This window comes from Dipodomys merriami, unplaced genomic scaffold (genome assembly GCF_024711535.1).
Source record: "Dipodomys merriami isolate MVZ:Mamm:240054 unplaced genomic scaffold, mDipMer1.0.p SCAF_114, whole genome shotgun sequence".
Lineage (NCBI taxonomy): Eukaryota > Metazoa > Chordata > Mammalia > Rodentia > Heteromyidae > Dipodomys > Dipodomys merriami.
The window spans coordinates 2,391,725-2,418,712 of record NW_027202427.1 but is presented as its reverse complement, the minus strand read 5'-3'; the positions used below and the strand labels follow the sequence as shown (position 1 = coordinate 2,418,712).

General features: G+C 49.0%; 1 protein-coding gene across 5 annotated transcripts in view; it reads left to right on the top strand.

Moving 5' to 3' along the window:
* The window catches only part of LOC138822726 (nuclear receptor subfamily 2 group C member 2), a 59,773-nt gene extending 33,807 nt beyond the window's left edge, over window positions 1-25,966 (top strand). For 4 of the 5 annotated variants that reach the window (XM_070015626.1, XM_070015628.1, XM_070015627.1 and 1 more), the window contains 12 exons: window positions 123-323; window positions 2,385-2,487; window positions 3,856-4,035; window positions 6,040-6,187; window positions 6,850-6,943; window positions 9,801-9,934; window positions 11,415-11,592; window positions 13,128-13,249; window positions 15,379-15,518; window positions 16,371-16,508; window positions 17,368-17,473; window positions 20,038-25,966. In XM_070015626.1, coding sequence (XP_069871727.1) covers window positions 123-323; window positions 2,385-2,487; window positions 3,856-4,035; window positions 6,040-6,187; window positions 6,850-6,943; window positions 9,801-9,934; window positions 11,415-11,592; window positions 13,128-13,249; window positions 15,379-15,518; window positions 16,371-16,508; window positions 17,368-17,473; window positions 20,038-20,212 — 1,719 coding nt within the window. In that variant the 3' untranslated portion in view covers window positions 20,213-25,966. The remainder of the gene's footprint in view (window positions 1-122; window positions 324-2,384; window positions 2,488-3,855; window positions 4,036-6,039; window positions 6,188-6,849; window positions 6,944-9,800; window positions 9,935-11,414; window positions 11,593-13,127; window positions 13,250-15,378; window positions 15,519-16,370; window positions 16,509-17,367; window positions 17,474-20,037) is intronic. The other variant, XR_011370609.1, reaches the window with a different exon arrangement.
* Window positions 25,967-26,988: the final 1,022 nt, after the last annotated feature.

Below are 26,988 nucleotides of genomic sequence, written 5' to 3'. Positions count from 1 at the left end.
TTTTTTACCAACTTATGCGGGTGAAACCAACATCAGCTCAAGGATGTCATTTGGTAATCATGGCTCTTCAGCACTGTGTACAAGTGCAAGGGTCTCATACTCCTCTGTGTGGTGTCTTACAGATTGTGACAGACCAGCAGACAGGACAGAAGATCCAGATAGTAACCGCAGTGGACGCCTCCGGGTCTTCCAAACAACAGTTCATTCTGACCAGCCCAGATGGAGCTGGAGCTGGGAAGGTGATCCTGGCTTCTCCGGAGACGTCCAGTGCCAAGCAGCTCATATTCACCACCTCTGACAACCTTGTTCCCGGAAGGATTCAGGTAAGGCCATCAAATGGTGCCTGTCTCAGCACTTGGGTTCCTGACTTACTCCTAACTTGTTTTTCTCCCTACCTGGGTAGCCAGGTCCATCCCTGGAAGGTCCTTTGGGAGCCTGCAAATATGGTAGGATGCTGTTTTGACTAAAGTAAAACTCTAGCTAATGAGTTGGCTAGACCCAGAAGATAATCAGCAGGGATGCTCAGAAAGTTACAAGTTGAGGAAGGAACAGCAGCCTACAGGCAAAAACAAAGGCCACAGGATAATTGTTCTTAATGAAAGCTCTATGGTGTCAGCCCTTAGCCCATGCTGGTTGATCTAGCTCTTTTCCAGATTGCAGGCTTAGTCCTGGCCCTTCCTTCTGGTCTTACTTGCTCCCGTGAACTGCCTTTCTGTCTCCCCGCAGCTCCCTTTGGCAAGGCAGGTCCATCTGCATGAAGAGAGGATGCGGAAGCAAAGCAAGGCTGCTGTTCAGTGTGAGGTGGGGAGGCAGTCAATTTCTAAACCCAAAAGCCAGAGGACAGAGACCTACGACCACTGTCCCAGGGAGCTCGTTTTGTCAGGTCAAAGTTGAGTCCCTGTTTGCTTTAAATTTTTTATAGTTTTTGGTTAACTGTGTGTCATAAAATTGCGATATTAACTAGTTTTAGGGGAGTTGGTAGCATTAAGTGTATTCACCTCTGTAACTTGTTTAAACAAGTTATGAAGAATGCACACACAGTGCTCCACAATGAAGGCTCTTCGGAAGTACTTTTCTCTACCAGCTGAAGAAAGAGTCTTCTCATCTCCCTCCCTCTGGCCTCTGGCAAACGGCCATTGCATGTCTCTGTGGAATGGGAATCAAATAGTTTGGTCTTTTGTGACTAGCTTATTTCACCTAACAGTGTCGACAAGATTCATTCATGTTGTCGTCTCAGGATTTTCTCCCTTTTAAAAGTTGAATAATACTTCATTGTATCCATATACTACATTTTAGTTCTCTTTCTTTTAAGACAGAGTCTTGGTGACCCAGGAAGGGCTCCAGCTTGCAATCCTCCTTAGTGGTGGGGTTACAGGCATGTATGACTATGCCTTGTTTTTACCTGTTCAGCTTTCAAAACTGTACATTTTTTCTCTCTCTCTAGTACTGGGGTTTAATTTAAACTCTGAGCTTGCTAGGCTTGGAATCCTACCACTTGAGCTGGGATTTCAGGCATGAACCACTGCACCCAAAACTACATTTTTGAGATATCTCGTACTGCGCTTCATAAGCTGAGCCTTACCCATTCAGGGCCCTCCTGGCTTATGAAGGCTGCTGATATCAATGTTCCACAGTGTTTTATTTATGTGGGTCCAACAAGCATGAATCATTTTGAAAGCTTATCATGTGCTCAAACTAAATACTTTTTCCCCCCCTTTTGCTCGTCCTGGGGCTTGAACTCAGGGTCTGGGTGCTGTTGGGTAGTTAAGAATTAAAGACTAGTTTGGCATAGTTTACTGCCTGGACTAGCTTTGAACCTTGATCTTCGGATCTCAGCCTCCTGAATAGCTAGGATTACAAGCCTGAGCAACCAGTGCACTTTCCGAGTATGTTTTTAAATAAGTTGTTCTTCACTCGTTTTGATATGGGCAGCACTGCTTGTCACCCAGAAAGTCATGTACAGGTGATGGCAAACAGCAGGGTATGTATTGTGGGTCCTTCCACTCAAGGGCCTCAACTAGAGACGTATTTACTAAAGCCTGGTTATTTCTCTGACAGAGAAGCCCCTTTGCACATTCTATAGTTGTTTGTTGGGACCAGAGAGACAGCTAGAAGAACTTACATGTCTTCATTTCGGAGCATGTGTGTGATCTTTACGTGGTCCCAGTCATGGGAGGGGAGCTAGATGGAATTGCTGAGGACCCCACTGAAGGGCAGAGCGGCAAGGCCGTGGCTGACAGTGGAACTGTCAGCTGGGGTTTTCCATTTCCCTGATTTTCTGTTTAGAAACTCAAGACTACAAACTTACAATGAAACTTGACTTTAGCAGAGCTAGATTTTGATTGATATTCTGTTTTGATTGATACTCTGCTGGTTTCCCTTAGATCGTCACAGATTCTGCTTCTGTGGAGCGTTTGTTGGGGAAGACAGACGTCCAGCGGCCCCAGGTGGTGGAGTACTGTGTGGTGTGCGGTGACAAAGCCTCTGGTATGCCGCCTCAGCCTGGGCTTGGGTGTGTCATGACCAGCAGAGCAACTGGACTTGGGGGTGGGCAGTAGTGAACAGAGAAAGATCATTTTCCATAGGAGGTTTATAGGGTTCAAACATCAACTTCATTTTTCTTGTTGGGATAGTGATATAAATAGTTTGTTAGATTATTAGAATTAGCATGAAAAATCAAAAAAATTTCTATGATTTGTAAATCTTAGTGAAATGTCTAGTAGTGTTTACTGTGCTACTAAGAAAGAATCTAGTTTATACTGACACAACACTTCGCTATCCCGCAAGTGGGCTTTTGCATATTCCTCCCCATACACCTGGTGTGGTGCCCTGCTACAACACGACTGCCCTCCAGAGGCAGGCCCCGCGGGAGCCTTATGGTTGGCATGTGATTTCTGGTGAAGGAGAAGGGCATTCTGGCCAATGGAGCCAGGGCCTTAGGATAGAGCTCATGGACCTCCATGGAAAAGGGTTTGGTGTAGGGAGAAGGGAGAAGATGCATGAGCTATTGAAAGCAATGAGGGAACAGCACAGCTCCAGTGATGTTTGGCACAGGCCTGAGTTCACAGCTGCTTGGACCTTCTTTATTCTGTGGCCAAGAAATTCACAGAAATTGTGGAGATTTTGTTGTCCTGAATATGGGGTTTTTGTTTTTTTTAAACAATCTTAGCTACCCAGGAGGCTGAGATTTGAGGATCATGGCTCAAAGCCATCCTGGGCAGAAAAGCCCATTAATTCTTAGCTCCAGTTAATCAGCAAATGGCTGGAAGTAGAGGCATGGCTCAAGAGGTAGAGTACAAGCCTTGAGTGAAAAAGCCAGATGAGAGCAGGTGGCCCTGAGTTCAAGCCCAGGTATACACCAGCTCAGGAGAACAACAGTTGGACTAAGCATATTGCAAAGCAGCCTTAGAAACCCAGAGCCTCCCGTGGTCCTCCGAGTGCCAAGGCTGGCCCTGCTACTCAGCCACAGCTTCCCTTCTGGCCTTTTGTGGTTAAAGTTGAAACTAAGAGTCTCACTGACTTTTCTGCCCAGGCTGGCTTCGAATCATGATCCTCGGATCACATGAGCCCCCAGCACCTGGCGTGTGGCCCACTTTTGGCTCTTGTAAATCCAGCCAGGTCCCCCAACGAGACAGGAGGTCATGCCGTTGACTTGTTTCTCCATCATGACTTCAGGAGACTGTTCCGGAGATGATGGAGAAATGAGGTGGTGAGCACAGCCATTATGCTTAATGCTCAGCTGCTGTTATCCCCAAGGGATTGCCATCTGTGGCAGTGTGAGCACAAGTCGTCAGAGGGCATGGGGTAGATCTCCTCTGCTTGTGTGAACTGTTCCATACACTCTGCTCCCTGCAGGCCGTCACTATGGGGCTGTCAGTTGTGAAGGCTGCAAAGGTTTCTTTAAAAGGAGCGTGAGGAAAAATTTGACCTACAGCTGCCGGAGCAACCAAGACTGTATCATCAACAAACACCACCGAAACCGCTGTCAATTTTGCCGGCTGAAAAAGTGCTTAGAGATGGGCATGAAAATGGAATGTGAGTAGCAGTGTTAACACCATACAAGGTAGTAGGAAGGGAGAGAAGAGGGAGCAAGAGCTTGTTCTAGTAAGGATTTTGTATTTAGCCTTAAACTATGAAAACTACCCATGCAGCTGCATGTGGGTTTTCCTTCCAGGTCACCCAGAGATTCTGAGCTTACACTTGGGGCTTGGTCAAGCCTCATGCTTCCCCCGATGGATGGGGGAGGAGCAGCGTAGGGGAACAGGGTGAACACTGCCGGGAGTGTATCATACTCCAGCCTGATCCTGAAGAGCTGGCAGTTCTGGGAAACATGGGCTATCTCAACTCTGCGGCTTCTTCATCTGTGACCCCTAAATCCCCCGTGCCTTGCTGACATAGGGCTCCACAGAGTTAGATGAGAGACTTCCACCCTTGTTTCTCTGACCTGGTGTCCTTAGGTGTCCATGTCCTCTGCCAAACCTCAGTGCAGCGAGGGCTCTGAGGGGAGCAGGGCACGGGGCAGCAGGCAAGGTCTGAAGTCCATCCTCTCAGCTCCCAGAGCCAGATTTCTGAGGCTGAGTTGATCAAAACTAGGTCTGTTTCACAGGAACCAGATAGTGTCGGGGTCAGTCCTCTTCCTAGTGCTGAAAACATGGAGCCCTGGCCTCAAGACTAGCAACAAAGGGACGTGCAGGAGAGTGGTTCTGTCAAGCCGTGGCAGGGGCGCCTGCATGCGGTGAGGCTGACAGCCCAGGAGTTCAGGTTCCCTAGACAAATGGTTGAACTCCAGCCTGGTGGGGCCGCTTCTGAAAATGGAAAGCTGCAGAGTTCTTAGAGAACAAATAGAAGAAGTGTGTCCTTTGAGAAATTTAGATTATACCCTAATTTCTGTCTGGGTTTTTTTCTTTCTTTCTTTCTTTTTGCAGCCCTGGGGCTTGCACTCAGGGCCTGAGCCTCTCTTCCAGCTTTTCCTGAGTAGTTTATTGGAGATAAGATTCTCATAGACTTTCCTACCTGGGTTGGCTTTGAACTGTGATCCTCAGATCTCAGCCTCCTAATTAGTTAGTATATACAGGTGTGAGTCACCAGAGCCCAGCCGTTGTATGTTTTGTCTAGTCGTATTGGACTTCCTCCAATGAATAAATACATCACAGGCTTGCTGTGGAACAGACCCATGGTGCCAAGCTGTCTTGTCTTAGTAGGGAATACTTACTCAGAGCAGTGACTGGAGTTTCTGCAGTCATAGGCATTTCATACTCAAGATCCAGTTAGATTTCCATTTGATTACCAGTTTATCTGAATCTTAGTCTCTAAGCTTCATCTCTTCTTTTTAAAAAAAAAACGCTTTTTTTTTTTACTTTTTTTTTTCTTTGGGGGGGGGGGTCTGGTCATGGGGCCTGAACTCTGGACATGAGCGCTATCCCTCAGCTCTTCAGCTCAAGGCTAGCGCTTTACCACTTGAGCCACAGCGCCACTTCCAGCTTTTTTCTTTTTGCTTATGTGGTGCTGAGGAATCGAACCCAGGGCCTCATGCATGCGAGGCAAGCGCTCTACCACTGAGCCACCTTCCCAGCCCCAACAACACTTTTTTTAAGGAAGAAATCAGTGATGTGATAAAGATTGACAACTATCAGTGTGCTGAAGCTACTTTAGCTGGAATTAGAAATTGGAATGGTACTCTACCATTTGTGGCATGCTGTATCTCTGTGATGAACCTCCTTGAATATGGACATTTCTTGTTCTGGACAAAGGCTGTTTTGCTGGGGGAAGAAATGACAACCAGTGGGCTCCCTGTGGGTAGGCTTCCACAGGTCCCTCATGCCAGCGCTTTATGGGCATCCCTTTGCAAGCAGCACCTGCTGTTCCCAGTGCCTGTGTGTACCTTCAAACCTGCCAGTGCCTTGTCTAGCTTTGAAGCCTGCTCTCCTGTGGTAACAGGGCAGACAGGCAGCTCTAGCACCAGAGAGCCCATACTTGACCATAAGGGCTCTGATCTCAATCTTCTCGATAAATGTGAATGTGTACATTGTTATTTTTCAGCTGTACAGAGTGAACGGAAACCCTTTGATGTGCAACGAGAGAAACCAAGCAATTGTGCTGCTTCAACTGAGAAGATCTATATCCGGAAGGATCTAAGAAGTCCTCTAATAGCCACTCCCACGTTTGTGGCAGAGAAAGATGGAGCAAGGTCAGTCCGCTGTCTCAGGTTGCACTGGGATCCATCTTCAGAGCTGCCCAGGGGGACCGCAGGGATCCTTAGAGGATGGGTGTGTGTCTCGGCCCTCACTACCGCAGCTCTGGCATGCGTTGCACATCTGGAGCTGCCCAGTCTCACTGCTGAGCCTGTTCCAGGTTAGGCTTCACTCACCAAGGAGGAAAACGCTGGTCTGGGACTCAAGATTTGGGCTTTTCTGCAGTCTAGACAGGAACTAGGATGTGAGTCAGGTCCCAGACAGTGCCATGGGTTAATTTAACTTGTATCTTCTTAGTGTCATCTATTAAGCTTGTTTTAAAAGGAACAAAAAGAGGGGAAATCAGAAATCCAAAGCGTGTCACAGAACTAGTTGAGGGTAATTTCTGAAGACCAAGGTAACTTTTTTGGCAGAATGGTTACAGACAGTGTAGGAGCCCTGGAGCGTCCGTGTGTCCATCCTGCCTTAGCTCTAGACCAACCCTGTGCATATCTCATTGCCCAGAAAGGAGGGTTGCTCACTTACCGTGTGGCTGAGTCCACTTAGAGCTGCTCTCCTAGCAGGCAGCTGCGCACATGTGGAAGGACAGGCAAACACAGCATGACTGTTTATACGTACATGTTAGAAGCTACTCTGGGTTTCTTTATGTCTTAAATAGACAAACAGGTCTTCTTGATCCAGGAATGCTTGTGAACATCCAGCAGCCTTTGATACGTGAGGATGGTACTGTTCTGCTGGCCGCGGACTCCAAGGTGATGTTCTTTCCTCCTGCTTCTCCTCCTCTTCTGTGTGACAGTGCAGCCTCTCTTTTTTGCTGGCCCCACCTCGCTAGGCCTATTGCAGCCGAAGCTGCATCTTGTTCTGTTCCTACCAATCAGTAATGGGAAAGAAGCAACCAGCCATGGCTGCCTAGTGGTGCTTGAGGGCAATTCCATAACCCAGTGTGGACACCACTCCTACACACACACACGCACGCACGCACGCACGCACGCACGCACACGCGCACCAACTAAGTGTATTAGATGACATCCTCTTTAGGGAAAAGGAAGGCAAAGTTGAGAGCCCTGTAGCTGGCATGGAATGTTACCCTGCACACGTTGGTCCTCAGGTGGGGCTTTAAGCAATGATAATGAGTGGTGTGAGCTTCTGGGTCACATCTGGAGTGCTGCTACCCCCCAGCAGACCTGCTGGTGTGTGGCTCTGTGTGATAGGGGTAGAGAAGATAGGTAGATCACCTTGAGGACAATCCTGGGTCCCAAGGATTCACAGAAGCCATCCGTGCAGAAGCTGAGACTGAGGTGAAGACTCCCGTGCCCCTGGGCCTGGGCACCTCTCCAGCCCTGCTCCCCACAGCCACCAGCCTCCTTCCACTCCTCTGATTCCTTCAGGGCTGGGAGGAAACAGTTAGGTTTTTAAAGTACTTGGTACATACTGAATACTCTGTAAGTTAACTAGTTATTGTCACTGGTACAGGAGAAAGAATAGAAAAGCCATTTTGTGTGTAAGTACTTAAAAGGAAGAGCTGCAGAACCAGACTCCCATCCTAGCTTTTCCCTCCTCTATGAAATGGAGCTCCATCCCCACCCAGAAGTTTGCTGCCAATACTAAAGTACACGCGTAGCCCCTAAAGGTTGCTATTTTCAGAAGCAGTTAAACTTTTTCCTTTGAAAAGGTTACATTCAAAATAATTTGCTGAGGAATAAGCACGGGGCTACCAGAGGTCCAGGGCTGCGGTGTCGCAGTCAGGGCACAAAGCATGTGCTGTTTGCTCTGTGTGTCTTTCCCCCATTCTCGGACTTGGACTCTAGTTCCTTCCGCATGCACTACACAGCACAGCGGCGACACAGTATTCTGACTCTACTATGCTTTGTTCATCCGTGCTCTGGTTATGACCTTTCTGGTGGACTTAGGTTTTCACTTTGCTGACATTTGTGTTTGCTAATCTTGGTTTATTTACTCTGGCTTTCAGCTTTTTATTAATTGAAATGCAATTCACATATAGTATCACTCCTGAAATATAGAATGTGTTTTTTAGTATATTTCTATAACTTTGTAACTCTCACCAAGTCCCAGATGTCTTCATTTCAAAAGGAGCTCTGGCACCACTGAGCATGGTTTCCCTGCCAAGCATCAGTCAGCTTTCTCCATGGCTTCACAAGTGCTGAACGTGTCATAGAGTGCATGGCCCACTGAGCTCAGTATCTTTTTTATTTTTTTTATTTTTATTATTTTGTCAGTCGTGGGGCCTGAACTCTGGGCCTGGGTGCTGTTCCTCAGCTCTTCAGCTCAAGGCAAGCACTCTACCATTTGAGCCACAGAGCCACTCAGGTTTTCTGAGTGGTTTATTGGAGATAAGAGTCTCACGTACTTTTCTGCCCGGGCTGGCTTTGAACCACGATTCTCAGATCTCAGCCGCCTGAATTGCTAGGATGACAGGCGTGAGCCACCGGCGCCCCGCTGAGCTCAGTATCTTTAAGGTCCACCCATGATGGCACTCATACTAGTTGTTTATTAGTTTTCCTTGCCAAACACCATGCCATTGCATGGCTCTCCTCTCAGCTCGACATCTTGTGGGCACTTGGCTTGTTTCTACTTGGAGTGGAATTGCTGGTCATATGACACCTTGCACATTTAAACTTTGAGGACCTGCCAGGTTCTTTTTCTTTTCTTTTTTCTTCTTCAGTTTCTAGTCTCACCAGCAATGCCTTAGCTCTTACTTCACGCTTCAGTGCCAGTGCTTGGTACTGTCTTTAGGATTTATAGCCGCCCAGTGGGTGTGAAGTAGATCTAGTCACAGGTTTAGACTTGCATTGCCAGTGATACCAAACTTCTTTCTTGTGCTTATTGGCCACCTGTATGTCTTTTCATATCCTTTGTTCTTTTTTTTTTCCCCCAGAGGAGTTCTTTTTATTGTTGAATTGTAAGAGCTATTTTTTAGATATTCTGGCTACTATGTCATCATTGCATATGTGACTTCCGTACATTGTCTCCCATTTTGTGAGTTGTCTTTTATTACTCCTTTCTTTTTTTGTTGGTCATGGGGCTTGAACTCAAGGTCTGGGCACGGCCCTGAGCTTTTTGCTCAAGGCTAGTGCTCTACCACCTTGAGCCTACAGTGCCACTTTCAGTTTTCTGGTGGTTACTTGGAGATAAGAGCCTCACAGATTTTCCTGCCTTGGTTGGTCTTGAACCGTGATCCTCAGTTCTCAGCCTCCTGAGTAGCTAGGATTACCGGCTGAGCCACCAGCACCTCAGCTACTACTTTCTTAATACCTTTTGGTACATAGAAGTTTTTGTTTTTCTTTTTTTCTGGTCAGTCATGGGGCTTGAACTCTGGGCCTGGGCACTGTTCCTGTGCTCTTCAGCTCAAAGCTAGCATTCTACCACTTGAGCCACAGTGCCACTTCCTGCATAGAAGTTTTGATTAGCAAAGACCAGTTTATCCATTTTCTGTGTCTAAGTACCTGTGGATTTATGTGACATCAGCCATAACCAGGATACAGAAAACTGATCCTATTGCCCTGGGCCCTCTGTGTGTTCATACCTTAGACCTGTGAGTCATGTGGTATATGTATTCATCATTAATGTTATTATTTTTCATATTAATAGGCTGAAACGAGCCAAGGGGCTTTGGGTACACTGGCAAATGTGGTAACCTCCCTTGCCAACCTAAGTGAATCTTTGAATAATGGTGACACTTCAGAAATCCAGCCAGAAGACCAGTCTGCAAGTGAGATTACTCGGTAAGAGCCTGGGTGTATATAAAGGTCCTCAGACTCCTTATACGCAGTCACAGTTACAAAGTGGGGGGAGGAGTGGCAGGCACTACATTTTGGCACCGATCTGGTTTATATGTTTTGTTTCATTTGGTTCTGGAACTTAAACGCAGGTCTTAACGTGCTAAACAAGTGAGCTCTGACCCCAGCCCTACATCTCGTGTTTAATCAAGGACTGTAAAGTTGTCACAGTGACCCTGCACATCTGTCTTCCTTCCGTTTTAACCAGCAATAGAGAGATACCAGTGAGCGTGAGAACAGCAGCCTCAGGCAGTCCTCAGCTAGCTGTGCACCTGGATGTCTTCACACTGTGTGTGTGTGCACTTGTGTGTGTGTGTGTATACACGTATATAGTTTGTGCACGTGTGTATATTCATACACATGTGTATACATGTGTGTGTGAATACATGTGTGCGCACACGCTATAAATGTGTATATGTATACATTTCTATGTATATACATGCATGCACGCACACACACATTATGTGATATAAAATGTGCAGAAAACTTGCTTTTCATTCTGCAGGAAAGTAACGCACTTTTGGTGGACAGATGGTTTATTCTGTTTTATTGACCAGTATTTAATGCACCTCCATAGTAATAGCTCATCACCTTTTGGATTCAGACCTTGCTTCTGTTTTAGCCTGATTTCTCAGGTCTACTTTTTATGGGTCTTGAACTCAGGATATGGGCACTGTCCCTGAGCTTTTATTGCTTGAAGCTAGCATTCTACCACTTGGAGCCACAGCTCCACTTCTGGTTTTCTGGTAAGTTAATTGGAAATAAGAGTCTCATAGACTTTCCTGTCTGGGCTGGCTTCGAAACACGATTCTCAGATCTCAGCTTCCTGCATAGCTAGGATGATAGACATGAGCCACCAGTGTCCTGCTCTATTTTTTTGAGTGGCGAGTTGAGAGCTAGCTTCACATGTGTTGACGGAGAACTGCCTTTGGTGCAGCCTGGCCATCAGGTGGTTTTCTGCTACCCCGGGCCTTGCTGTGAAGACAGTTAACGCAGTCACCTGAGAACCATCCGAGGGCTCCTGTGCCCACTTTCACTGTTCACTTGCAGTCTGCCTGCAAAACCCAGCTCTTAGTCCAGAGAAAAGAGGATAGGATTCAAATAGGGCAGAATTTTTGTTCTGCTTACTATTCAGATGGCCCTGGAAAAGTTATTTGACATAATTGTAAAGCCTCAGCGTTCACACTAATAAATGGAGAAAATCTCTATCTTTAGAGGGCGGCTGCAAGGAGCCAGAACTCATAGGTGAAGATAAATGTGCATGCTCAGTTCCTCAGATGATAATGACTGACGCTGCCCTGGTCGGCCTTCCCTCCACAGGGAGAATTGAATTCTCCTCTCCTCAGCACGTGGCTTTTCTAAACGATAGCTCAGCAGCTGCTGTCCTCTCTCACTTGCGATTCATGTGCTTTGTTTTCGCCAACAGGGCATTTGATACTTTAGCTAAAGCACTTAATACCACAGACAGCTCCTCCCCACCAAGCCTGGCAGACGGCATTGATGCCAGTGGAGGAGGGAGCATCCACGTCATCAGCAGAGACCAGTCCACCCCCATCATTGAAGTGGAGGGCCCCCTCCTCTCAGATACGCATGTCACATTTAAGGTGAGTGAGTGCACCCTGCCTGCCCCAGCTGCTGGGGGCCATGTGCTGCCACAGCTGCTCTGCTCTCTGAATTCAGACCTTGTGGTTGTAAGGTAAGTAGGTTTAATTAGGTAGCTGATGAAGAACACCACACAGTATTCAGGCAGGAATAGAAGAGGTTTTATTATTACCGAACTGCTGCCCTGCCTTGCGTGGTGGAGACTACATGGTCCAACACGCCAGAGGGCTGTTTTGCCCAGCCTGAACGAGAGAAGAGGTGGAGAGAAGGTGTGGCTAGGTAGGGGAAGGTTGATGTGGATGTGATCTGAGCCTGGGACCCTCCCATGGTCCAATGGGAGGCATGATCAGGGGCGGTGGCTGCCTCCAGGTGTGCAGTTACCTAGGTGACACAGATACTGGAAGGAGACTTAGCCAAGGAGGCAGGAGTCTGCCCCCCCTTTCCAGGGCAGACCTTCCATTCCAGCCTTTTCACAATTATGAAAAAGGACACAGTCTCTCTGGCTACTTCCTGCTGGCAAGGGCATCGACATTAAGGATAAAAGGCATTGATATGGGCCCCTCCGTGAAGGCAGCAGGCAGCGGCTGTCCCTTGGTGGTAGTACTTGAATGAAGTCTGGAAGAAGTCTCATGAGGCAGGGGCTGGGCAATTAGAGCACACAGGTGAGCTCATTCTCAAACTCTTGGCAGCTAAAAGTCTTCTCATTGTGAAGTATGTCCACTCTTCTCTTGCTCACAGCTGCATTTGATTCTGAAATCTTCCAAGCCAGCAGTGTGGCCTGTCATTGCGAACATGGCTGCCATGGTGCTCACCAGCAGGGCCGAGGACGGCTGCCCCGCCTCTGCCTTTCCTGTGCAGCCTGGCTTCAGCATGGGCTCATGGCATCTTGGTCTCCTACAGGGTGGAAGCCCTTGCAGGAACTCTTTGGCAAGCAGGCAGCCAGCCACTGGTGCTGACCACGTTGCCCCCTAGAGCTGCAGAAGGCAGACCAGAGAGGGCTAGCAGGTCTTCCAGTCAACTCTGTCTCCCTAGAGACTGGACCCTCTTGGTTTCCTGTCCGGAGTGGGTCTTCCTGTCTCCGCTTGCTCACCAGTAGGATTCCAGCTTCAAAGGCACTGGAGTCCTTGGCATCCTAACGATAGGACGTCCTCCAGCAAATAGGCCTGTTCAACACCCTCCCATGGTCCTCTCAGGTGATCAAGTAACACCTGCCAGCTGTGAGGTTGAATCCTGTGCCCTGCTCCCACTTAGACCTAGGGATCGAAGTGGAATAGAAGCCATGGCAGGGTCATATTGACAGAGCTGCAAAGATGTTTTTGGAATGGGGAAGCTGGCCTTACCCTCAGGCTTCCCAACCCTGAGTCACTGAGCAAGAAATGATGCGGCGCTGCCAGTCCTCCTGTCTGGCCATGCCCTACACTGAGGATAGACCCATGTGGGCTTGAAAGTCAGGAGTGACCCTGGCTGTCCCTGGGATGAATGTTGACAGAGCCACCCCTGGCCCTCCTTCACCTCCTGTGTCCTGTCTCTTTTCCAGCTGACGATGCCCAGCCCGATGCCGGAGTACCTCAACGTGCACTACATCTGTGAGTCTGCATCCCGCCTGCTCTTCCTCTCCATGCACTGGGCGCGGTCCATCCCAGCCTTTCAGGCCCTCGGGTACGCGGCTTTTGTCTCCCATATGTCCTTGCCTAGAGGAGTGGTGCAGAGGTCTCTGAGGGTCCGTGTAGTTGACTGTTCCTATGACTCATTCAAAACCCCGAGTGTCTTGTTAAATGTACTCAGTAGACCAGAAGCTGGGAACTGTGGTGTACCTAAGCCTTTATGGAAGCCCAGCTGACATTCCTGTGTCAGCACCTTACCACAGTGGCACGTTGACCAGCATCTTCTGGGCTGGAAATCCTTTTGCGTTTGCTTGTTGAACGTGACTATATGTTTCAGTCATGTTTCTCCCGCAGTCCCAGCACTAGTCAGTGAAGCTGCCATGCTGGCTCTCAGCCTGGCTGGAAGACGGCAGCCACCTGGAACTCAGAGGACATACTGGGGAGTTGGCCCTCAGTAGCGTACAGAAAACACCAGAGGGACACCAGGCCCCGCCTTGGGGCAGGCAGAGCTGGGTGTGTGTCCATGAGAATAGTTTGCAAGCACTTCATTTCTCACAGCCTTCAACTTCCTCCCCATAGAATCCTTGCAGTGGGTTAAGTCCATAAAGTTCTTACCAGTACTGCATTGAGAGTGCTCGGGAGAGGTAGGTGGCGCTGGCGGGCTGGATGCTATGGTTGGTTCATGTTCTGTGTGGTAGAGCAGTCGCCACACTCCAAGCACGGATAAAGGGGAAATGGAAGCCAGCTACAGGGGGACATGCTCACCTACTAGGGAGACAAAGGTAGGTAGGATTGTGAGTCTGAGGCTAGCCCAAAGAAAAATAGAAACAAAAGGGCTAGGGGCACAGCTGAAATGGTAGGAAGTTTCCAAGCATGCCCAGGACCCTGGCCTCAGTCCCCAGGACTGGGCAGGGAGGGTAGGTGACAGAGTTGGCTTGCATTCTGGGAAAACTAGACAGTGGCTGCTAAAGAAATATTGCAAATTCAAATCTGCTATGAACCCTTAAGAGCAGCGGCCACACTTTCTCCCGCCTGATCAGTGCTGTGACGTGGGCCTCCTGTTAACAGCCCGCAGTGGTCAGCATCACTGGGGAAATGAGACTGTTGGCTGGGGGGTTAAGCATCGAGGCACCATTGCTCTGAAAGTGGATTTGTTCTATTAGAGCAATTTGGAATCTTGGATAGGTTTTCATAGCTCAGTCTGGATTAAATGTGCTAGCATATTTCAGCTTTTTTTTTGTTGTTGTTATTATTTCTGTATCAGTCCTGGGGCTTGAACGCAGGGCCTAGGTGCTGTCCCTGAGCTTTATTTGTTCAAGGCTAGCACTCTTATCACTTGAGCCACAGCTCCACTTCTGGTGGTTTTTGGTGCTTAGTTGGAGATAAGAGTCTCATAAACTTTCCTGCCTGGGCTGGCTTTGAATCATGATCCTTGGAGCCTCCTCAGTAGCTAGATTATAGGTATGAGCCACTAGAGCCTGGCTGCTGTTATTAAGGAATTGTACAAATGGGTTACGATTCCATAACCAGCTCTCTTTATTCTATTGCACATACATCTTTTATAGGTTGTGGTCAGGGTTATGGTCCTAACAAAATGCAGAGCACTTGCGTCCAGTTCTCCCTGCAGGCAGGCAAGCAGGCAGGCAGCCTGATGCAGCCAGAGCTGCTGCGTCTGGCAGCTTGAAGAATATGGCTGTGTCCCCCAGGCTAACGCTTCCTGAGTAGGTTGACCCAGAGACGGCTGCAGGTAGAGTAGCGTCCAGTTCCCGCAGTCCACTTCCAGCTGTTTGCTCCCTGCCCACCAGAGTTGGCAGGTGTTCCTGAGTCCACGCCAAGCCCGTCCTTTGATCCGTGCAGCCTCTCGTGACTTGGCTGTAGGCCCTCCTTCCCAGACGCCTAGCTCATGGGACAGCCAAGCCACACTGCTCAGGGCTTAGGATGCTGTAAGAAACCAGGATGTGGCCATTCCTTCCTTTGCAGTTTTCTCATCACACAAGTCTTCTTCTTTTTTTAAGAGGAAGAATAGTTTATGGTCAGAGGAGCCTCAGTGGAAACACTTAGGCTGGCCATTTTTGGGAGAAGAGTCTTCCCCACATCCCTTGCCAGCTGCTGTGTGAGCAGTGCCGGTATCGCCACCTCCACGAGTGCCGCACGCCACACTGAGCCTCACCCTTGTGTCCTCAGGCAGGACTGCAACACCAGCCTGGTGCGAGCCTGCTGGAACGAGCTCTTCACCCTTGGCCTGGCCCAGTGCGCCCAGGTCATGAGTCTCTCCACCATCCTGGCCGCCATCGTCAACCACCTGCAGAACAGCATCCAGGAAGGTAGGCTTGGGATCGAGGGATGGAGTGTCTGGGTTCAGCCTTGTGCCCACCAGGCAGGGCACAGCCCTGGCTGGAACCCTCTACCAAAGCTTTACCTGTGTTGATCAAGGCTGCCAACATAGCAGATGGCAACTTCAGTGTCCTACCATACCCACAGGCCAGTAGAAGCTGGATGAAGTCATGGGAACTGTTTCTAGTCAGAGCATTTGAGTTTCTGCCAGGCTGCTCTTATTTTGTGTGGGGCTTGAGCTCTGCCATCCATAGTAATGGATGAACTGTGGTTGAGTCCCAAACAACTGAGGTCTGGTTCTCAAAACTTTAACAGAGTGCCATAAGTAGAGGTTCAGCTTACTCCTCAGGTTCAGTAGAGTGTAGCCGTAAAAGCTGTAATCAGTAGCACTCAGGTGAGAAGAACGGGAAGTAGATATTCCCAGTCAGCTGGCAGCATCCTTGGGGGACAATCACAAATGGCTGACACTTCTGAGTGCTTGCAACCACTGCAGAGCTCTGCAGGTACAATTGTATAGTAATGCAAACTGAGTAACATTGCTAAACTTGAGGCTTGAGATCTCAGGGTCAGGGTTCAAAGCCAGCACAGGCAGGAAAGTCCGTGAGACTCTTATCTCCAATAAACCACCAGAAAACTGGAAGTGGCACTGTGGCTCAAGTGGTAGAGCGCTCACCTTGAGCTGAAGAGCTGAGGGACACCTCTGGGCCTGCCCAGAGTTCAAGACCCACCACTGAAGGGAAAAAGAAAGTGAAAGCGTCTCCTATCTTGCCTGCGCGGCCCCCTCAGTGAAGTTGGATTTACTATGCTTGTCAGTTCTCAGCGCTCTGTGCTCTTAATTGTAGATAAACTTTCTGGGGATCGGATCAAGCAAGTCATGGAGCACATCTGGAAGCTGCAGGAATTCTGCAACAGCATGGCAAAGCTGGATATAGACGGCTACGAGTACGCATACCTTAAAGCTATAGTTCTCTTTAGCCCCGGTAAGATATGCGGTGGGTACTTGTGACACTTTTTCACTGTGTCTGCTGCTAGTACTGAACCACAATCATGACGTCGTCAGGGTGCGGCGAGCCTGGCTGACTGCTTTGCTAACTAAGCAGCACAAACTTTCTGTTAAATCTTTGCCTTGCAGCCTGAAGGAGAAAGCACTGCGGTGCCCCGTGATGTCCACACTGAATGCTCCACATGGGAAGCCCACACTCCTTTTCTGTCCTTCTCTGGTCCTCGATCCCTCTCGATCCCTAGCCAGGTGCTAGGTTCTGGTAGCATAATCATGGGCTTACTCAGCCTCTGGGTCCAACAGTACAGCAGGCTACCCTGACAGGCGCAGTCTGCAGTCATGGCAGTTAAAGAGGCGGCGGCAGCGTGGTTTGTAGGTGAGACGCTAACGGCACCTGGCCGGCCTGGCTCAGCGCCTTCCCTGCAGTGATTCTCGCTCAGACTGACCTGTCCACTGTCCTCAGCAGAAGGGTCAGGCACAGCGCAACCTTCCTCTTCCTCCTGCCTTCCACCCACAGACAACAAAAGTAACTAATAAAACTGGGAGAAACTGTAATTAAAACAATCATTTCTAATCGTAGGTAATTTTAAAATCTGTTTGCTAGTGTAATAGGAAGCAAACTGTAGCACCAACCCAGGGGGCCGCTCGGGAGCCCGCCCTGTCCTGGAAACGTTCGGCCTTGGGGGAGATAGAGCAGAGCCAGTGCTGACGGAATTCTCGCCTCCCACTCTGTTGTACTGAAGAAGTTTGTCAGGAGCTTAACTAAAAAGAAATAACTAAGAAGTCTGAAGTTGAGACTTAAATGCAGAGGGGAATTTAGGGGACTTTTCTGTTTATAGACCATCCAGGTTTGACAGGCACAAGCCAGATTGAAAAGTTCCAAGAGAAGGCACAGATGGAGCTGCAGGACTACGTGCAGAAGACCTACTCAGAAGACACCTACCGGTGAGGCCCGGGGCTCCCCTGGACAGGACGGGGAAAGTGGGGCGAGGGTTTGGAGGCTGAAATAGGAGTTGTGCCACCCTTCCTGTTTCAGCCTGGCAGAAACTACTCTCTTACACAGTAGGCTTTGCACATGGTAAGGCAAGGACGGGCTAGTGTGTGGAAATGCTGGGCCAGTGGACACTCTGCTGGCCGCTCCTGTTCTGTGTGAGTGTGGCCAGGCCTCAGGGACCTCTGACTAGATTAGGGGTGTGTGTGCCAGGTGGTCTCTCTGGGGCTAGCACTGCCCATGAGGCTCCTGGAGAATCTCTCTTCCAGAAGGGAGAAAGGTGTGTCCTCTCCCCCATCGCTGAAGAGCAGCAACGGGAAAGTTCTCCACAGCCACCTTCCCACTGGCAGAAACCAGTCTGACCCCTAGAAGGGAGGGGTGAGTTGTGGGAGATAATGCTTTTACCCTCAGATGCACTGATTTTCTTTAAGTCCCTTTATTTGGATGAACATTAATTGGCAGTATTAGAACAGTGGATGCTTATGTAACAGTAAGTCCGCATTCGTGTATGTGTTTGAAGAGGAAGGTTGTGCGTGTCTGCCCAGAAGCAGTGTGTCCTGATCTGGATCCAACGGGCAGCTGCAGGAGTTTCTGCTGCCCTGTCATGCGATCTATGCCGTGTGTGTCCCTAGCTCCCTCCCCCAAATTAGCAAAATTAAGAGTCCCGAGAGTCAGGTCCCTGCCTTCTGCAGACTGCATCTCATGCGTAGAACTCGTTCTGTTGCATGCCCAAAGCCCACAGATGCCCCAAGCTGGCTTCTTTTGTCCCTCGGGCAGGACAAGGACAGTTCCAGCCATCTGTCTGGTGTGTGTCGGGGGCAGTGAGGGAGCTGAGTCCTGACTCTCCCTGCCCTTTGCAGCGCCATCCCTCACTGCGCCAAGTGAGAATGACTTGCCGAGTGGGGCTCTCCCTGTGCCACAGCCAGCCGAGCGCGTGGGCAGAGCCCTTCCTTAACCTCGGCAACTCTGGCCTTGGGAAGATGTTTCGTGTTTCCAATGGAAGCAATGTGTGATTAAGAGTCAAGAAACAAGGAAGCTTTGTTACAGGCCTCAAACTCACTCAGTGCCACCCCCCACCCCCCGCGGCCCTCGAATGGAGCACACACTCTTTGCACATTCATTTCCAGCCTTCTCTGTCCTTTTGCCTGTAACGCAGTCTGTACCTCCCCATTCTTGGCACCTGTGCCAATGGGAAGCTTGCCACATCCTCTGAGGCCGTGCAAGAGCCTCCAGGAAGTCCTCCCAGTCTGCCCTCATACCGCCTGTGCCCCTTTAGCCTGTTCTGCTCCCACAGTTGGTGGTGGTACCCTTTCCACCTTGCATGCCCTGCAGGATTGGACCAAGGTCACGTGGTGGCTGAGTGAATGGGACGGTACTAGTGTCAAAAGACTAAATACTCCTTGTAAAGACTGTTCTAGGCACTGTAGGAAACAACATTTTACTTCCAGAAATTGCTGACCTACTTGTAACCGGGATCTGAAGAGCTAGGTTTTGTAGCCTTCACTTCATCTGAAAGGAGCGTGCGTGCTCTCACACCACCACCCCTCACACGGAGGTGGGGTGGACGTAGCTGGGCTGCAGCTTCCAGCACCACAGCAGCCGCGCTCTGGCCCACGTCACTTTGTTCTCCCCAGGTGGGCTCCTAGGTGAGGGACAGCCAGGTTGTGTGGGATACTGTGGGTCACATCCACAGCTCTACAAGGCAGGAGTGAGGTACGCCCCCCCCCCCAGGGCATCTATAAAGCAGAAACTTTCTTATTGCTTCCCACCTTCCACATGCTCCGCTGCTCCTGCAGAAGCATCACTGCCTTCTTTTCCATTTTTGTTGTTTATCAGTTCGTGCAGATTTTTACCTTTTTCCTTTTATTTATTTTACAACAGGGTAGCCCAGGCTGGGTTTGAACTCCCAATCTTCCTACCTCAACTTCCCAGCTGCTGGCATTACAGGCATGTACCACCACACCTGACATTATCCTTTTAATGAGCATGTAGTTGTCCATTCTATGAGGACACCATACTTTAGCCTATCATCTGTTGATGAGTTTCCAAGTTTTTTCTTTTTTTTTTTTTTCTTTTGTTGGTCATGGGCCTGAACTCTAGGCCTGGGTGCTGTCCCTCAGCTCTTCAGCTCAAGGCTAGCTAGCACTCTATCACTTGAGCCACAGCACCACTTCTGGCTTTTTCTGCTTATGTGGTACTGAGAAATCAAAACCAGGGCTTCATGCATGCAAGGCAAGCGCTCTACCACTGAGCCACCTTTCCAGCCCTTTTTCCTTTTATTTATTCATTTTTTTTTTTTTTGTGGATGGGATGGAGAAAGTACACAAACTGAGGAGAATACATTTGTACATCCATCTTTGTGCGAGGTTGGGGAAGAACTGTTGAAATCAGAAAACCAAGAACAAGGGTAGATGCTGTTTGTGTCCATTCTGTGCAGTTCAGACCGGGTTCCCAGAACCCAAGTGTGCCCCGGCTGGAAGCAGCCACTCCAGTTTTCTAATGCTCTTCCTTCTTCCAGCTTGGCCCGGATTCTCGTCCGCCTACCAGCACTCAGGCTCATGAGCTCCAACATAACAGAAGAGCTTTTCTTTACCGGTCTCATTGGCAATGTTTCAATAGACAGCATAATCCCATACATCCTCAAGATGGAGACGGCAGAGTATAACGGCCAGATCACCGGAGCCAGCCTATAGTGCCCATCGCATCTGCTGCCCAGGCAAGAGCCCTGCCAGGACTGTGCAGACACAGGGGAGTACAGTAGGCCTATCTTGGTATGTGCAAATACTTCCAGGGTGTTCGCCTTCCTGCCTTGCTGCCCCTCACCTGTCCGTCGGAGACAATAGCGACTAAGAGACTAGTAGGGTCCTTTCCGGCCACAAGCAATGTTTTAATGCCTTTTGATGAAGCAGATTTTGGAACAATCTTTTAACCCAATTTGTATTTAGAAATTCTCAAAGGGCAAAAACAAAAGTGAGGTTTTATAATATTAGAGACTAGTATTAAAGCAAACTAAAAGAACCTAAGAGAACAGTATGTGTGTAAATATATTTAAATTTTTTCCTTGGAATTAATAGCTACTAATTACCAGGGTAATAATAATATTAGCACTTTCTAAGCACTTCTTACCAGATTTTGTACTGTTAGCAACATCTTGCCTGTGGGCAGGGCAAATGGAAAATTGTATGTCTTTTGCTGAAATGCTGATAATTTCTGTGAAAATTACTAGGGGTCAGGAGACAATCACCGTGTCGGGAAGAGGAGGCCCCCTGGTGGTGTTGCATTCAATTCCCATGAACAGAACGAGGCTGACAGACATTGTCCCCGAGTGGGAGCGGTGGCCCTAGTGTGTGACCCTAGTCAGGAGCTGCCTGACAGGGAGCCCGGGCCCGCCAGCTCTGGTCCGTGGCGGGGTCGGCGGACTCCTGTGGACTCTGGGTTCTCTTGTGATGACTGTTTTACAGAATTAGATTGTAGCTGCCAGACACAGGGACTGAAAGCACCTCCCAGGTCCCCTCCGCCTCTCGTGGCAGCTGGAGCCTTCTGACCCCGAGTACAAAGTGAGCATTCTGAACCCTCGCCAGCACTTCCTCCATGCGACCTGGGTGGCTGCATGCTGCCCAGCAGTCAGCCTGTCCGCACGGTCCCTGGACAGCGTTCTATCTGGCCAGACTGGCATCTGGACGGGCCTCTCTGTTCAGGTCTAGTGCAGCTGAATGGAAGATGTCGGCAGGACAGGTTCTCTCTTGGTTGTAAATATTAGGGTTTTCAGTGTCCGCAGACTTGCCACCTCTACTGGCTAGCTGTTGAGTGTCCTGGCGTGCTGAGCACTTTGCTTCTCCAGGTGTGTGCCACACCAACAAAGCACCCCAGAGTGTTTTAAATAACGGGTGTAGAAGCAGGATGACCACTCTTCCAAAAGCAACTTTGAGGCCAGGCGTGCAGTACAAGCCTATAACCCCTACATTCCGGAGCCAGACAGGATTGAAAAATCCAAGGACAGCCTGAGCAACTTGGTGAGACCTTAAGTAGGAGTGGGGCAGCCCTGGGTGCTGCGCAGGCAGCGGCAGAGCATTCGTCTAGCACGTGAGGCCTTAGGCTCCACCCCCACTAGTGGGGGGGAGGGGGAGTACCCATCCCCAGGGTATTTCCCTCACAGATTACAGCTGCCAGACTTTACGAAATAGTAACTTTTGGTTACAAGGAAGTTACGTGTAACTGAGATGGGAGTCAGCAGCAAGGCTGTCTGTGAGAAAAATGGGACAGGTGCCCATGGCTGGGCAAGGCGCTTCATATTGCTTCCTGTTTAGGCAAGATCAAGAAAACCTGGTGCGAGGTTGTTGGTGTGTGCTGAATCCAGCGGGGTGATCCCAAGCTGTCAGGACACTTGCGCCCTGCGCTGCGCCCTGCGCCCAGCTCCTCCTGTAGATCCTGTGTTTAACCCACTCCGCTCGCAGGCCGTGCCTCCCAAGCTCACACTGGAGCACAGGAACTATCGTAACGTGATGGAAAGGATTTAATTCCCAGTTTATTTTTTACTTCTCTAACCCTAACATGGTGTGAATTTCACAATTAAGATGAGCAGCATATCCAGGCAGTTAGCACAGACCTGTTTCATCTCTGCTCATGAAGGACTTGAGTAGATAGAAGGTGTGGCCTGCTTTTCAGTTTGATTTTGGGGTATGAACGCATCAACCCTCATTCTTGCGGCCGGGCCTGGCATCCTGTGCCACCAGGCTGTGTAGACTCAGGCTGGATTGAAGACGTGGTGAGGAAGAAAGCTCCATTTGCTCAGTTGATTTCCATCCTGGCCCGGCTCCAGTCCCCTGGCTGGCCACGGCCTGCTCTGGGGTCCTCTGAGAGATCTGCTCCCTAGCTCTTCTTGGCCTTACGTCACAGGGGCCTTTCCTTGAAGGATCACGTGAATATTACCCCACTTCTTGCTGCTGGAAGTCACATCCAGGCTTTGAGCAAAGGTCCTTTCCATCTCTTGTCAGAGCAGTTTAAGCCAAAGCCAAGAATAACTTAGCTCACCCTATTTGGGCTCAGTCTTCATAGGCCTTTCCCCTTGCTCATAGCTTGTGAAACTTCCACCTGAACTGAGACTTGTCCCTCCTGCCCAACTCCGAGCGGCTTTGCCTAGGGGCCCAGCTGCTCTTCGTAGTGTGGACATGGCTGAGACACGCTCACTTTCTAGGCAAGTGTGCTCTTTTCTGGATGTATCCCAAGTCGTGTTGGGTTAGGACAGCTATGTGTGGAAATGGTGGAGGCTGTAAAGAGGGCAAGAGATGTATTAAAGACCAAATGACTTACACAACACTAGGAGTCGTACTATTCCTGGGAGGTTTCTGAAGACGCCACCATCTCCCCGATTCAAAGTTTGTTGTGTATTGGAGGAGTTGCATTATTGATTGTTTAACCTCTGCCATCTGCTCATAGCTGGCAGTTCTTTTATTGTTTTGGTTTTAATATTAAGTCTGGGTGTTGTGCTCGGGTGCTGTTTGCTTTAGGAGTGGTTTCTAGCTTGTCAGGGCACCAGCCAGGGTGGCAAGAGTGGATGCTTTGGCTCTCAAGCGGAGCTGCAGTTTCCAGAGTTCACTCGCTTAGGCTGTTGGGGAACCACAGTAGCCTGAGACGCAGGGTGCGCTCGAGTGTGCTTTTTCTGTGTTGCACTTCCTGTAGGCCATGTTGCACGCTGGTCCTTCAGCAGCTCAGTATCTGCACGTGGAGCTCTTGCTGACTTCCCACTGCAGACGCTTGTGTGCAATGGAGGAGTGGCACTGAAACGCCCTAAGTCCAGACCATGTGCTGCAGCCCAGTGTTCCCTCGAGAAAGGAAGCAGCGCCTGTCCTTGGCTGAGGACGCTCCGCTGCAGTCCTCCCTTTGCCCACCTCCAGTCTCGATTATACGGGCTTCAAAAATGTCTTCAATTTGATGTTTCGGTTTTTGTTTTTTTTTAAGACAACCTCTTTGTGAGAGAGATGTGGGGGGTCAGGTCTCTTGTACACAGGCTTGTGAGAGATGGGGGGTCAGGTCTCTTGTACACAGGTTTGGGCCTTCTCATTATGTGCCTCCCACCAGTGTGCACTTCGTGTGCACAGACCTGGTCCCTACAGCAGCATTGCGCATGTCCAGAGTTCCAGGCTGGATGACTGAATGAATGTACATGTGTTTATATCTTCTGTACAGTGTATATAGTATGTACATAGGTGTATATTATATATACAGCCGTGTAGCCACGTATCCAAACTTCATGTACGTTGTTAAGGATGTTTATGGGTAGCATTGCTAATAGAAGTGGGTGCTGAGGTCCGACAAGGGGAGACAAGCACGTCCAGCAGTGGGCAGTCAGACTCCTGGGCAAGCAAACTCTCAGAGGAGGGCAGTTCTTCTCTGTTCTCTTGGATCACAGGGCCAGAAAGCTGGAAGATAGTTAATCCTCACTCAAAGCTAACTCAGTCTTTTTCATGCATCAGTTTAAGGGGTAACTAAAGGAAGCTAGTGGCTAGCACTGCCTGCCTTCTCCAATTCTGTGAACTCTTTGTATGCTCTGGAGCTGGACAGGCCCAGGTCAGTGGGGTCGGTCGGTTCCCAGCAGTCTCCATGCTTGCTCTGCTTAGTCAGCAAGACTCTGCACTGTCTTGTGACCACATAGACTTCCCATCTAACAGCAGTAAAAAGAGGTATCCTTCCAGTAGTCAAGTTTGAGTGCCCGTGGCTAACCTTGGTGGCATAAAAGCTACAACTCTTATGTTACTCCTTTCTGAAAGTATGTAAATGAAATCCACTAGATAAACTGTCTAATGTAAATTATGATGCAAATTTTTTACATGAAAACTGCATTTTAATGTGGATATGCCCTTAAAACTACAGGTGCCAAAATTTCCTTATCTACCAGATCTAAATCCCCATGCCAGGGATTTAGGCTCAGACAGGGCTGAGACTTGGGAACAGGGCTGAAAAGAGCCCTGCATAACGGCAAAACTTAACATCATGTGCAGGCTGCTTTTTCTTGCTACAATAAGCACGGGCCACTCAGCCTCCAGCTTTGTTTCTGCTGTACCCCTGGCCTTACCTTCTTGTGATTGTCAGACCCTGCCTGTGACAATCACTACTGACAGTGGCTTTCCAGTTAAAACACACGTGCAAGATCAACAGTATCACGCATCTAAATTTCTTTTGAGATATGTCTTTGAATAATGACATAAGCTTAAAAAATAATTGGGGGGATACAACTGTCAGGTATTTCTGGCTAGATGTGTATCTGTCACCTTAGCTATAGCAGAAAACATAAATCAGCATCACAGTCCAACCCAGACAAAGAAACAAGAGCCTATAAAAAAAGTTACCAGAGCAGTTAGGCACTGGTAGCTCACACCTGTCATCCTGGCTATTTTGGAGACCGAGATTGGGAGGATCGTGGATCTGGGCCAGTCAGAGATACTCCACCTCCACAGAGGGAAGCTGGGCCCTGCGTAACACCTGACATCCCAGCAATTATGGGAAGCCTCAAATAGCAGATCATGGTCCTGGGCAGAATGCTGAGACCCAGTCTTAAAAACCAAGCAAAGACCAAGCTGGAAGTAGTTCCTGTAGCACAGCAGCTGCCCAGCAAGGCTGAGGCCCATGTTCCCCACCCAGCACCAAAGGAAGACAGGCATTTTAAAATATCCCTCTATGCTATCAGTCAGGAAGCCAGTGAACTTGGTGTCTTTTATACATGCAACATACAAAAAATACTCAGCGATATTTACCAATCGACTCTGACTGTGTGTTAAGGTTTGGATAACATCCGGAGGTGATAGACTTCACAGAGAAAGAGCTTTTCCTTAGAGAAGCACCGTCAGTGTCAATGTGGCGCCTGAGCAGGCATGGACCCGAAATGCTGCTCCACCTACAACTAAGTGCTGGAATATTTTTCTACACTCTCCGTTTTCCCAATTACCTTGTAAATCAGTGTTCAACTAGTTTTATAACCGAAGAGCTGTACATTTTTCATAGCATCAACTGTAGTTTTTACCTGTAGTCTGGATTTCTGTCTGTATTAACAGCCCTTTAAAAAAATGTCTATTAAAGGAAAATCCGGGTGTGAGATTTTTCTGCCCTTCATAATATAGAACTATCATTTATGCCATTATCTATCTTTTAATTCCAGGTTCAAAACCTGCCGAAAGCTGTAGCTTTACACAGCTTTCCGCCCATGTGAAATCAGCTTTGTTATGTGATGGCATTTAAAAACTAGCATGTTCTTTTTAAACTGAGTTTTATATCTAATCAGTGTCTTCAGTCTTGAAGAGAAATTTGCATTGTTGTGTTTGTATATAGAGTACTGCAGTGCATGATTATTAGCTTTATGCATTTTATTAAATGCTGTTTTGTTGTGGCATTACTGTTGTGGCTTACTACTACCTACATGAGGTTTGTACTATTAAAAGTGTATTAAAGACTAATGCGTGACCCAGCATATTTCCTCATGACAGTCCACCGTGCCGCCATGCGCCCTCCAGCGGGTTCTCCACCAAGGTGATTTCTGTGCACTGGACTTGTCAGTGACCATCTCCACGTCCATCCACAGGGGAGCAAGTTAGTGTGAAGGTTAAGGGTGCCACACAGACCTTTCTAGAGCAGAGCAGTGGGATGCTGAACCTCCACTGTCTACCTGTAATCCCAGATAAGTACTCAGGAAGCTGAAAGCTGAGGATCACTGAAGCCTGCCTGGGTAAGAAAGTCTGTGAGACTCTTAGCTCTAACTACCAAAAACAAAAACAAAAACAAAGCTGGAAATGGGGCTGGGAAGGCCCTTGGTTCCATTCCTCAGCACCACATAAGCAGAGCTGAAGAGCTGAGGGACAGCACCAGGGCCCAGAGTTCAGGCCCCCATGGCCACGCCCCCCCCGCCCCCCAAAAAAAAATTGGAAGTGGACCTGTGGCTCAAGTGGCAGAGTGCTGGTCTTAGAGCAGAGAGTCAGAGACAAGTCCCAGGTCAAGCCTCAGCCTCCACAACAGCAAACACCTCTTCTGAGGACATCTGTGGTCAGGGTTGCACACTGCCCCGTGCCTGCTCCTTTTACAGGGGGGATTCTTGAAGTCACAACAGAGCTGGTTCAGTGTCTTTAAATGGCACTGCCAGGTAGCACCTCAGATGAAAACAAGATTGGACCCTTTAGAGAAGCAAGGGCAAAAGCATTTGGCAAAACACAATTTAGGTGTGTCACGTCGCAGAATCTCTTCTAGATTCCTCCTCTCATCACCGCTGAGCAAAACAGGGACAATGACCTAGAAGATTGTCGAGTCGGCCTCTGTCTACTCATGTGGAAATCCTGGCCAGCCTCCTGCAGCCTCACTACCCTCATTACAGACACCGGGGCCCTGCGGGCACCCCCAAGCCTGTTTCACACCAGTCTGAAACCAAGCCGACTGGCCTCTGGCTCAATGCTTTGGTTTAGTGCCTGGTTACAACCTCTCAGCCAAG